Here is a 13305-nt window from a genome sequence, read left to right as displayed (position 1 = left end):
CATCGCGCTCCCTGTCCCCCACCCGCGTCACGTGGGCATTCCCTCGCGCTTCCCGTCCCACCCCGCGTGTAGTCCCTCGCGCTTCCCGCCGTACCCGCGTCACGTGGGCGCTCCCTCGCGCTGCCTGCTTCCTCACCTGTGTCAGAACGGCCACAGTGAGATCTCACCCTCTGTCCCATATCGTTGGTGACTGGACGGCCACAGTGAGATCTCATCCTCCGTCCCATATCGTCGGTGACTGGACGGCCACAGTGAGATCTCACCCTCTATCCCATATCGTCGGTGACTGGACGGCCACAGTGAGATCTCACCCTCCGTCCCATATCGTCGGTGACTGGACGGCCACAGTGAGATCTCACCCTCTGTCCCATATCGTCGGTGACTGGACGGCCACAATGGGATCCCACCCTCCGTCCCATATCGTCGGTGACTGGACGGCCACAGTGAGATCTCACCCTCTATCCCATGTCGTCGGTGACTGGACGGCCACAGTGAGATCTCACCCTCTGTCCCATATCGTCGGTGACAGAACGGCCACAGTGAGATCTCACCCTCCGTCCCATATCGTCAGTGACTGGACGGCCACAGTGAGATCTCACCCTCTGTCCCATTTCGTCGGTGACTGGACGGCCACAGTGAGATCTCACCCTCTGTCCCATATCGTCGGTGACTGGACAGCCACAATGGGATCCCACCCTCTGTCCCATGTCGTCGGTGACTGGACGGCCACAGTGAGATCTCACCCTCCGTCCCATGTCGTCGGTGACTGGACGGCCACAGTGCGATCTCACCCTCCGTCCCATATCGTCGGTGACTGGACGGCCACAGTGAGATCTCACACTCTGTCCCATATCGTCGGTGACTAGACGGCCACAGTGAGATCTCACCCTCCGTCCCATAGCATCGGTGACTGGACGGCCACAGTGAGATCTCACCCTCCGTCCCATATCACCAGTGGCTGAACGGCCACAGTGAGATCTCACCCTCCATCCCATGTCGTCGGTGACTGGACGGCCACAACGGGATCTCACCCTCTGTCCCATATCGTCAGTGACTGGACGGCCACAGTGAGATCTCACCCTCTGTCCCATGTCGTCAGTGACTGGACGGCCACAACGGGATCTCACCCTCTGTCCCATATCGTCGGTGACTGGACGGCCACAGTGACATCTCACTCTCTGTCCCATATCGTCAGTGACTGGACGGCCACAGTGAGATCTCACACTCTATCCCATATCGTCAGTGACTGGACGGCCACAGTGAGATCTCACCCTCCGTCCCATATCACCAGTGACTGGACGACCACAGTGAGATCTCACCCTCCGTCCCATATCGTCGGTGACTAGACGGCCACAGTGAGATCTCACCCTCCGTCCCATATCATCGGTGACTGGACGGCCACAGTGAGATCTCACCCTCTGCCCCATATCGTCGGTGACTGGACGGCCACAACGGGATCTCACCCTCTGTCCCATATCGTCAGTGACTGGACGGCCACAGTGAGATCTCACCCTCCGTCCCATATCACCAGTGACTGGACGACCACAGTGAGATCTCACCCTCCGTCCCATATCGTCGGTGACTAGACGGCCACAGTGAGATCTCACCCTCCGTCCCATATCATCGGTGACTGGACGGCCACAGTGAGATCTCACCCTCTGTCCCATATCGTCGGTGACTGGACGGCCACAACGGGATCTCACCCTCTGTCCCATATCGTCAGTGACTGGACGGCCACAGTGAGATCTCACACTCTGTCCCATATCGTTGGTGACTGGACGGCCGAAACGGGATCTCACCCTCTGTCCGATGTCGTCAGTGACTGGACGGCCACAACGGGATCTCACCCTCTGTCCCATATCGTCAGTGACTGGACGGCCACAACGGGATCTCACCCTCTGTCCCATATCGTCAGTGACTGGACGGCCACAACGGGATCTCACCCTCTGTCCCATATCGTCAGTGACTGGACGGCCACAGTGAGATCTCACCCTCTGTCCCATGTCGTCGGTGACTGGACGGCCACAGTGAGATCTCACTCTCTGTCCCATATCGTCGGTGACTGGACGGCCACAGTGAGATCTCACCCTCTGTCCCATGTCGTCGGTGACTGGACGGCCACAGTGAGATCTCACTCTCTGTCCCATATCGTCGGTGACTGGACGGCCACAGTGAGATCTCACCCTCTGTCCCATGTCGTCGGTGACTGGACGGCCACAGTGAGATCTCACCCTCTGTCCCATATCGTCAGTGACTGGACGGCCACAGTGACATCTCACTCTCTGTCCCATATCGTCGGTGACTGGACGGCCACAGTGAGATCTCACCCTCTGTCCCATATCATCAGTGACTGGACGGCCACAGTGAGATCTCACCCTCTGTCCCATATCGTTGGTGACTGGACGGCCACAACGGGATCTCACCCTCTGTCCCATGTCGTCAGTGACTGGACGGCCACAACAGGATCTCACCCTCTGTCCCATGTCGTCAGTGACTGGACGGCCACAGTGAGATCTCACTCTCTGTCCCATATCGTTGGTGACTGGACGGCCACAGTGAGATCTCACCCTCTGTCCCATGTCGTCGGTGACTGGACGGCCACAGTGAGATCTCACCCTCTGTCCCATGTCGTCGGTGACTGGACGGCCACAGTGAGATCTCACCCTCTGTCCCATATCATCAGTGACTGGACGGCCACAGTGAGATCTCACACTCTATCCCATATCGTCGGTGACTGGATGGCCACAGTGAGATCTCACACTCTGTCCCAAATCGTTGGTGACTGGACGGCCACAGTGAGATCTCACCCTCTGTCCCATATCGTCAGTGACTGGACGGCCACAGTGAGATCTCACCCTCCGTCCCATATCGTTGGTGACTGGACGGCCACAGTGCGATCTCACCCTCTGTCCCATATCGTCGGTGACTGGACGGCCACAACGGGATCTCACCCTCTGTCCCATATCATCAGTGACTGGACGGCCACAGTGAGATCTCACCCTCTGTCCCATATCGTCAGTGACTGGACGGCCACAACGGGATCTCACCCTCTGTCCCATATCGTCAGTGACTGGTCGGCCACAGTGAGATTTCACCCTCTGTCCCATATCGTAGGTGACTGGACGGCCACAGTGAGATCTCACCCTCTGTCCCATATCGTTGGTGACTGGACGGCCACAATGGGATCTCACCCTCTGTCCCATGTCGTCAGTGACTGGACGGCCACAACAGGATCTCACCCTCTGTCCCATGTCGTCAGTGACTGGACGGCCACAGTGAGATCTCACTCTCTGTCCCATATCGTCGGTGACTGGACGGCCACAGTGAGATCTCACCCTCTGTCCCATGTCGTCGGTGACTGGACGGCCACAGTGAGATCTCACCCTCTGTCCCATGTCGTCGGTGACTGGACGGCCACAGTGAGATCTCACCCTCTGTCCCATATCATCAGTGACTGGACGACCACAGTGAGATCTGACCCTCTGTCCCATATCGTCAGTGACTGGACGGCCATAACGGGATCTCACCCTCTGTCCCATATCGTCAGTGACTGGTCGGCCACAGTGAGATTTCACCCTCTGTCCCATATCGTCGGTGACTGGACGGCCACAGTGAGATCTCACCCTCTGTCCCATATCATCAGTGACTGGACGGCCACAGTGAGATCTCACCCTCTGTCCCATATCGTTGGTGACTGGACGGCCACAACGGGATCTCACCCTCTGTCCCATGTCGTCAGTGACTGGACGGCCACAACAGGATCTCACCCTCTGTCCCATGTCGTCAGTGACTGGACGGCCACAGTGAGATCTCACTCTCTGTCCCATATCGTCGGTGACTGGACGGCCACAGTGAGATCTCACCCTCTGTCCCATGTCGTCGGTGACTGGACGGCCACAGTGAGATCTCACCCTCTGTCCCATGTCGTCGGTGACTGGACGGCCACAGTGAGATCTCACCCTCTGTCCCATATCATCAGTGACTGGACGGCCACAGTGAGATCTCACACTCTATCCCATATCGTCGGTGACTGGATGGCCACAGTGAGATCTCACACTCTGTCCCAAATCGTTGGTGACTGGACGGCCACAGTGAGATCTCACCCTCTGTCCCATATCGTCAGTGACTGGACGGCCACAGTGAGATCTCACCCTCCGTCCCATATCGTTGGTGACTGGACGGCCACAGTGCGATCTCACCCTCTGTCCCATATCGTCGGTGACTGGACGGCCACAACGGGATCTCACCCTCTGTCCCATATCATCAGTGACTGGACGGCCACAGTGAGATCTCACCCTCTGTCCCATATCGTCAGTGACTGGACGGCCACAACAGGATCTCACCCTCTGTCCCATATCGTCAGTGACTGGTCGGCCACAGTGAGATTTCACCCTCTGTCCCATATCGTTGGTGACTGGACGGCCACAATGGGATCTCACCCTCTGTCCCATGTCGTCAGTGACTGGACGGCCACAACAGGATCTCACCCTCTGTCCCATGTCGTCAGTGACTGGACGGCCACAGTGAGATCTCACTCTCTGTCCCATATCGTCGGTGACTGGACGGCCACAGTGAGATCTCACCCTCTGTCCCATGTCGTCGGTGACTGGACGGCCACAGTGAGATCTCACCCTCTGTCCCATGTCGTCGGTGACTGGACGGCCACAGTGAGATCTCACCCTCTGTCCCATATCATCAGTGACTGGACGACCACAGTGAGATCTGACCCTCTGTCCCATATCGTCAGTGACTGGACGGCCATAACGGGATCTCACCCTCTGTCCCATATCGTCAGTGACTGGTCGGCCACAGTGAGATTTCACCCTCTGTCCCATATCGTCAGTGACTGGACGGCCACAGTGAGATCTCACCCTCTGTCCCATATCGTCGGTGACTGGACAGCCACAGTGAGATCTCACCCTTTGTCCCATATCGTCAGTGACTGGACGGCCACAACGGGATCTCACCCTCTGTCCCATATCGTCAGTAACTGGACGGCCACAGTGAGATCTCACCCTCTGTCCCATATCGTCAGTGACTGGACGGCCACAGTGAGATCTCACCCTCTGTCCCATATCGTCAGTGACTGGACGGCCACAACGGGATCTCACCCTCTGTCCCATGTCGTCAGTGACTGGACGGCCACAGTGAGATCTCACCCTCTGTCCCATATTGTCGGTGACTGGACGGCCACAACGGGATCTCACCCTCTGTCCCATATCGTCAGTAACTGGACGGCTTCGACGGGATCTCACACTCTGTCCCATATCGTCAGTGACTGGACGGCCACAACGGGACCTCACCTTCTGTCCCATATCGTCAGTAATGGGACCTTACCTGCTATCTCTTGTCAGTATTGGAACGGCCACATTGAGACCACACTCTCTGTCCTATATCACCAGGAATGGAACGGCCATGACAGGACCACACTCTCTGTCCCATATCGAAGGGATTGAGTGAAGGGACTCAGGAAAGGATGGATGGTAAAAAAGTAAAGATAGCGTGCAGTGTGATTGTTAGGAAGGGCAGGCAGGTGATGGGACTTAGTTGCAGCCAACAGGCTGAGTATCAAATCATTAGGGATGCAGAGTCAGAAAGGATAACAAATACGGTACTCAAGGTGTTGTATCTAAATGCGCATAGTATAAGAAATAAGATGGATGATCTTGTTGCAATATTACATATTGCCAGGTACGATGTTGTAGCCATCACTGAATCGTGGCTGAAGGATGGCTGTAGTTGGAAACTGAATGTCCAAGTTTACACGTTTTATTGGAGGAATAGGAAGGTAGGCAGAGGGGGTGGTGTGGCTCTACTGGTAAAGAATGGCATCAAATCAGTAGAAAGATATGACATAGGATTGGAAGAGGTGGACCACTGGTTACAATAGGAAGTAAAAAAGGCGAGTCAAAAGGGCAATGTTATGGTAATCATGGGAGATTTTAACATGCAGGTTGATTGGGAAAATCAGGTTGCTAATGAATCCCAAGAGAGTGAGGTTGTTGAATGCCTAAGAGGTAGCTTTTTATGGCTGTTTCTCATTGAGCCTACAGGGGGATCAGGTATACTGGATTGGGTGTTATGTAATGAACCGGAGGTGATTAGGGAGCTTAAGGTAAAAGAACCCTTAGGAACCAGTGATCACAACATGATTGTGTTCAACTTGAAATTTGATAGGGAGAAAGTAAAGAGATCTAGCAGTATTTCAGTGAAGTAAGGGAAATTACAGTGGCATGAGAGAGGAGTTGGCCAAAGTAAATTGGAAGGAGCTGCTGGCAGCAATGTCAGCAGAGTAGCAACGGCGTGCGTTTCTGGGAAAAATGAGCAAGGTGCAGGACATGTGTATTCCAAAAATGAAGAAGCACTCAAATGGTAAAATAGTACAACTGTGGCTGACAAGGGAAGTCAAAGCTATTATAAAAGCAAAAGAAAGGGCATTCAACAAAGTAAAAATTAGTGAGAAGAAAGAGGATTGAGAAGTTTTTAAAAACTTTAGATAGAGACTGAAAAATCATTAGAAGGGAATAGATGAAATATGAAACCAAGCTAGTGAATAATATCAAAGTGGATAGAAAAAGTTTATTCAAGTATGTTAAAAATAAAAGAGAAATGAGAGTGGATATAGGACCACTAGAAAATGAGGCAGGAGAAATAATTACGAGGGAAAGGAGGTGGCTGGTGAACTAAATAAGTATTTTGCGTCAGTCTGTACTGTGGAAGACACTAGCAGTATGCCTGGTGGTGTTGTGTTTGAAGGAAGAGAAGTGGGTGCGGTTACCATTACAGAAGAGAAGTTGCACAAAAAGCTGAAAAACTTAAAGGTACTTAAGTCACCCGGACCAGAGGAACTGCACCCTTGGAGTCTGAAAGAGGTAGCGTTAGAGATTGTGATGGCATTAGAAATTATCTTTCAAAAATCATTTGGCTCCAGTGTTGGTGCCAGAGGACTGGAAAATTACCCATGTTACTCCACTCTTTAAGAAAGGAAGAAGGTAGCAGAAAGGAAATTATAGACCAGTTAGCCTGACCATAGTGGTTGGGAAGATTGAGTCATCTGTTAAGGATGAGGTGATTGAGTACTTGGTGACACAGGACAAGATAGTACAAAGTCAGCAAGGTTTCCTTCAGGAAAAATCCTGCCTGACGAACCTGTTGGAATTCTTTGAGGAGATTTCAAGTTGGATAGATAAAGGGGATGTAGTGGATGTTGTATATTTGGACTTTCAGAAGGCCTTTGACAAGGGGCCACACGTGAGGCTGCTTACCAAGATAAGAGCCCATGGTATTACAGGAAAATTGCTAACGTGGTTAGAGCATTGGCTGATTAGTAGGATGCAGCGAATGGGAATAAAATGATCCTTTTCTGGTTGGCTGCCAGTGACTAGTGGTGTTCCGCAGGGGTCTGTGTTGGGACCACTTCTTTTTATGCTGTATATCAATGATTTAAAGGATGGAATAGATGACTTTGTTGCCAAATTTGCAGATGATACAAAGACTGGTGGAGGGGCAGGTAGTGTTGAGGAAACAGGTAGGATGCAGAAGGACTTAGATAGATTAGGAGAATGGGCAAGAATGTGGCAAATGAAATGCAATTTTGGAAAATACACGGTCATGCACTTTGGTAACAGAAATAAATGAGTGGACTATTTTCTGAACGGGGAGAAAATCCAGGAATCTGAGATGCAGATGGACTTGGGAGTCCTTGTGCAGAACACCCTTGCAGGTTGATTCGGTGGTGAGGAAGGCAAATCCCATGTTAGCATTCATTTCAAGAGGTCTAGAATATAAGAACAAGGATGTATTGCTAAGGCTTTATAAGGCACTGATGAGGCCTCATCTGGAGCATTGTGAACAGTTTTGGGCCCTTTATCTTAGAAAAAATGTGCTGGCATTGGAGAAGGTCCAGAGGAGGTTCACAAAGATGATTCCAGGAATGAAAAGGTTATCACACGTGGAATATTTGATGGCTCTAGATCTGTACTTGCTGGAATTCAGAAGGATGAGGGGGGATCTCATTGAAACTTTTGAATGTTGAAAGGCCAGGACGAGTAGATGTGGAAAGGATATTTCCCATGGTGGGAGAGTCTAGGACAAGAGAGCACAGCCTCAGGATAGAGGGGCGCCCTTTCAAAACAGAGATGTGGAGAAGTTTCTTTAGCCAAAGTGTGGTGAATTTGTGGAATTTGTTGTCACATGTGGCAGTGGAGGCCAGGTCGTTGGGTGTATTTAAGGCAGAGATTGATAGGTTTTTAATTGGACATGGCATCAAAGGTGACGGGGAGATGGCTGGGAACTGGGATTGAGGAGGAGATAGAAAAAAAGGATCACCCAAGGTCGAATGGCAGAGCAGACTCGATGGGCCAGAAGGCCTAATTCTGCTCCTATGTCCATGGCCTTACATCACAAGTAATGGAACAGCCATGATGGGACCACACCTTCTGTCCCATCAGTATTGGAATGGCCATGATGGGACCACACCCTCTATTCCATATCACTAGTAATGGAACAGCCTTGATGGGACGACACCCTCAGCCCCATATCATCAGTATTGGAGTGGCATGATGGGATTACACCCACTGTCCCATATCATCAGTATTGGAATGGCCATGATGGGACCACACCCTCTGTCCCATATCATTAGTATTGGAATGGCCATGATGGGACCACACCCTCTGTCCCATGTTATCAGTGTTGGAATGGCCATGGTAGAACGGCAGATTCAAGGGGCTGAACATTCCGACTGTTTCATTCCCATGCATCCAATGCGTGGCTTTTAGAAATAAACACTTCCTACTTTCAACAATGTTGGAGAAGCAATTGGAAATAGAAACAAACTACAAGTGCCATAGAGCCATAGAGCACTGCAGCACAGAAACAGGCTCTTTGGCCTGCCTGGTCTGTGCCAAACTTATTCTGCCTAGTCTCATCTATCTGCACCAGTCCATATCTCGCTAAACTTCTCCCACCCATTTACTTATCCAAACTTCTCTTAAATATTACAGTCGAACCTGCATACACCACTTCCACTGGCAGCTCGGTCCACACTCTCATCCTCTTGAGCGTAGATGTTTCCCCTGCAAGTATCCCCTGTCTGTACCCCTCACAGAAAACTTTCAGTGGGTGAGATGGCTTCAGTGGGAAGGGATGTACTAGTCCTCCCCAGCTTACGAATGCTGGACATTGCAACAACTGAGAAAATGTTTGGGAAACTGGTGGGGTGGATTTGCTGGCTGTTGCAAGGCTACTGGCATCTTCTGTCAGGTGGGAACTTGGTTTGTGGCCACATCTTTGACTGGCGAACTGTCTGGGTTACAATGCACAGGAACCTGCCACAGCCTGGGGAGGGTCAAGGTTTTGGGCCAAAACTTGGTGAACTGGTTGGGTTTGATTCCTCGCTTGGTTTCCGGTTCCAGATTGTGAACTAGATTTAAAGGTTAAAGAGATAAAGATTAGCTTTATTCGTCACATATACGTCGGATTGTACACTGAAATGTGTTATTTGCATCAAGCATACCCACAACTCACTAACACTAACCCATATGTGTTTTCAGCTGTCTTGTATGCGCTGAGGAATGATTCAAACCCCGGGTCTGGAATGTTAATCCGGACCTCTGAATCACAGTGTGTCAGAATCAGAATCAGGTTTATTATCGCCAACATGTGACTTGAAATTTGTTAACTTAGCAGCAGCAGTTCAATGCAATACATAATCTAGCAGAGAGAAAAAAATACAAAAAATATTTAATAAGTAAATCAATTACATATATTGAGTAGATTAAAACACGTGCAAAAACAGAAATACTGAATATTTTAAAAAAAGGTGTGTAAGCTAAACACTGCACCTCAGCCATACTAGTGCAAAATATCAGGCACACTTCAAAAATTAATTTCCCTATCTCTTGGCCGCAGATATCCTTGTCTAAAAACTTTACCAAGAACTTCTTGGCAGCAAACTTGGTCGAGAGGCTGCAGGAATCGAAGTCTGTCTCCCACTCTCCTGGTAACTTGGGCCCAAAGCAGTGCAAGAAGCATCAAAAGCCAATGACCCTGTACTGTGCCACTGACCAAACAATCCTCTGCAACGTATGTAGACTGTCAGAAGCACATAGGTAAGAGAGCTGGCCTGAGGTTGGGCATTCCCCTCCTTAAATCTCTCCACCTACTCACCCACTCCCTGCCTGTTTTAATAACTGGACAAGCTTTTGGCCACGGTCTCCAAATGATAGGGAGAGGGTTAGTTCAATGACTCTAGGTGTGTGTGGGTCTGTTGTCTCCAGCCGTTGGGGGGTGGGGAAAGCACTGTCCAGATGTATGTGTCTGTGTCCGTGTGTAAACGTGTGACATCCCTGTCTCCAAATGATTGAAGATTAGTTTCTAGATGTGTGTATGGATTAATTTCCCCAGATGTTAGTGGGGTCACTGCCCAGAAGTGTGTATGCTCTCTCCAGTTGTTTAGGGGTCAGTCTCTTAGGGGTTGCTTCCTCCAGATGTGCGTCATTGTTATATACTGATTTACTGATTCAACATTGGATCCACACTGGCTCCTCGCAGAGCCACCCCATCAGTCCCATTCCCATCCCTGTTCTTTATCTTACTGACCCCTGCAAATTAATCTCTCTTGCACATCTGTTTGATTTGTTTCACTATGTATGCATAAACTAGGGGGGGCAATTAACAGTGGCGCATTAACCCCCCACCCACTAACCAATCCTCTTGCTTTTGAGAACAGGCAAGCTCAGAATGTGATGTCAGCATCACTGTCTGGTAGGGGAGTTGCCAGGCAAGACCCCGCAAAGGATTGTGAGGATTGCTGAGAGGATCATTCGGATCCTTCTTCTACCCATCAGAGATATTTTCCAGGAGTGCTGAGCACACAGCACCTTTAGCATTGTCAATGGTCTCTCCCATCTATCCAGCAGTCACACTTTGACCCCTACCATCAGGCAGGAGGTACTGTAGCATTAGGACAAGGACATTTAGGATGGAAAGAGCTTCTTACCCCCCACCCCCGCCGTGAGACTATTGAATCTCTGCCACCACCCAGGTCTCATCATGTATGAAGAGCTAGTAGCATTGCACTATTTACTTTTTACCTCATGTTGTAAAGGCACCCGAAGCCAAATGTCAGTCTTCTAGAATATATTCTAGTATTTGTTAATTTATTTGTGGTAATATTACTTTATGTGTTGTTGGGGTGTATGGGGTAGCGCCTCTGGTGGGGGAACATGTCGTGTCCTTTTCAAGGCGGTTAGTCTACCTTTGGTCCCCAGCTGGCACTCAGCTCTCACCTGTGGCTCCCCGTAGCTGTTTGCATGCGACAGTGGCCACACCCCGGGCAATAGCTTCGTCAAGCCGGGTAAACCAGGTGAGGTTAGCCGACGGGTCTCAAACCCTCGGTGAGATAGGGAGTTGTCTATCCCAGCATGTGAAGGTAGACTCTGGCAGATTGAGTGGATGAGACCAATGGAAGGTCCAATGGTCAAGAAGGCGGTCTCTTCAAGCATTGTGGAATGTGTGGAGCAGGACAAGACACAGACGATGTCCTGGTCATCCACTGCGCCTAGTCCCATCTCCGGCCGTCTCGACTCTGTCTTGCCACTGGATCCAGATGGGAATTAGGAGCAGAGAGTGAGGCTGACACTTTGCAACTCTTCCTCACTTAAATCCAAATCACGCGCTAGTCTCGACATCATCATAATGGTGTTGAGGTTCTCATCGACGTCGACGATGGACGAACAACAACTTTATGTGTTGTGTGTTCAAGTTCAATTTCACTGTCATCTGTCTGTGTCTATATCTCTCATGACTATACCCCTTCCTCACATGAAACCACCACGGTGGGCTTCACAGCTGAACAGGTGAGAAGGCAGCTGAAACGTCTCAATCCAAGCAAGGCTGCAGGACCGGATGGTGTCAGTACCAGGGTGCTCAAAGTCTGTGCCCCTCAGCTATGTGGAGTACTTCGCCATGTATTCAACCTGAGCTTGAGGATCCGGAGGGTTCCTGTACTGTGGAAGACGTCCTGCCTCGTCCCTGTGCCGAAGACGCCGCGCCCCAGCGGCCTCAATGACTACAGACCGGTGGCATTGACCTCCCACATCATGAAGACCCTGGAGAGACTTGTTCTGGAGCTGCTCCAGTCTATGGTCAGGCCACACTTAGGTCCCCTCCAGTTCGCCTACCAGTCCTGACTAGGAGTTGAGGATGCCATTGTCTACCTGCTGAACCCTGTCTACGCCCACCTGGGCGTGTTGTGTGCTGGGGCAGCAGGCTGAGGGTAGCAGACACCAACAGAATCAACAAACTAATTCGTAAGGCCAGTGATGTTGTGGGGATGGAACTGGACTCTCTCACGGTGGTGTCTGAAAAGAGGATGCTGTCTAAGTTGCATGCCATCTTGGTCAATGTCTCCCATCCACGACATAATGTACTGGGTGGGCACAGGAGTACATTCAGCCAGAGACTCATTCCACCGAGATGCAACACAGAGCGTCATAGGAAGTCATTCCTGCCTGTGGCCATCAAACTTTACAACTCCTTCCTTGGAGGGTCAGACACCCTGAGCCAATAGGCTGGTCCTGGATTTATTTCTTATTTCGTAATTTACTGGCATAATTTACATATTACTATTTAACTATTTCTGTTTCTATTACTATTTATTATTTATGGTGCAACTGTAACGAAAACCAATTTCCCCCAGGACCAAAAAAGTATGACTATGACTGACACACACACACACACACCCACCCACCCAAAATGAAACAGCATTCCCTTGGACTAAGGTACACCCACAAAATCTATATTGCACACAGCACATAAACAGTATGCAGAACAGGTAAACAGCTTGCTGTCCTAGTGACAAGACCTTGGATGTGGCAGAGTATTCATTAATTTCACAGCCTGAGGGAAGAAGCTGTTGCCCAGTCTGGCAATCCTAGTCCCGATGCTCGATGCTCCCGTATTTTTTGAGGATGTAACTGGTAGAGTGGATAGGGGAGAACCAGTGGATGTGGTATATTTGGATTTTCAAAAGGCTTTTGACAAGGTCCCACACAGGAGATTAGTGTGCAAACTTAAAGCACAGGGTATTGGGGGTAAGGTATTGATTGTATTGATGTGGATAGAGAATTGGTTAGCAGACAGGAAGCAAAGAGTGGGAATAAACGGGACCTTTTCAGAATGGCAGGCAGTGACTAGTGGGGTACCGCAAGGCTCAGTGCTGGGACCCCAGTTGTTTACAATATATATTAATGACTTGGATGAGGGAATTAAAAGCAGCATCTCCAAGTTTGCGGATGACACGAA

The 13305-nt window shown here is 50.3% G+C and overlaps 1 protein-coding gene across 1 annotated transcript in view; it reads left to right on the top strand.

Annotated features, from left to right (window-relative positions):
* Positions 1-13305, top strand: part of LOC134337358 (zinc-binding protein A33-like) — a 32926-nt gene that overhangs the window by 494 nt on the left and 19127 nt on the right. Inside the window, exon 2 of the mRNA XM_063032292.1 lies at positions 9910-10109. Within this exon, the coding sequence (XP_062888362.1) occupies positions 9910-10109 (200 nt within the window). The remainder of the gene's footprint in view (positions 1-9909; positions 10110-13305) is intronic.

This window comes from Mobula hypostoma, chromosome 2 (genome assembly GCF_963921235.1).
Source record: "Mobula hypostoma chromosome 2, sMobHyp1.1, whole genome shotgun sequence".
Lineage (NCBI taxonomy): Eukaryota > Metazoa > Chordata > Chondrichthyes > Myliobatiformes > Myliobatidae > Mobula > Mobula hypostoma.
Note: the sequence above shows the minus strand (reverse complement) of the source record. Positions and strands in the feature narration are given on the sequence as shown.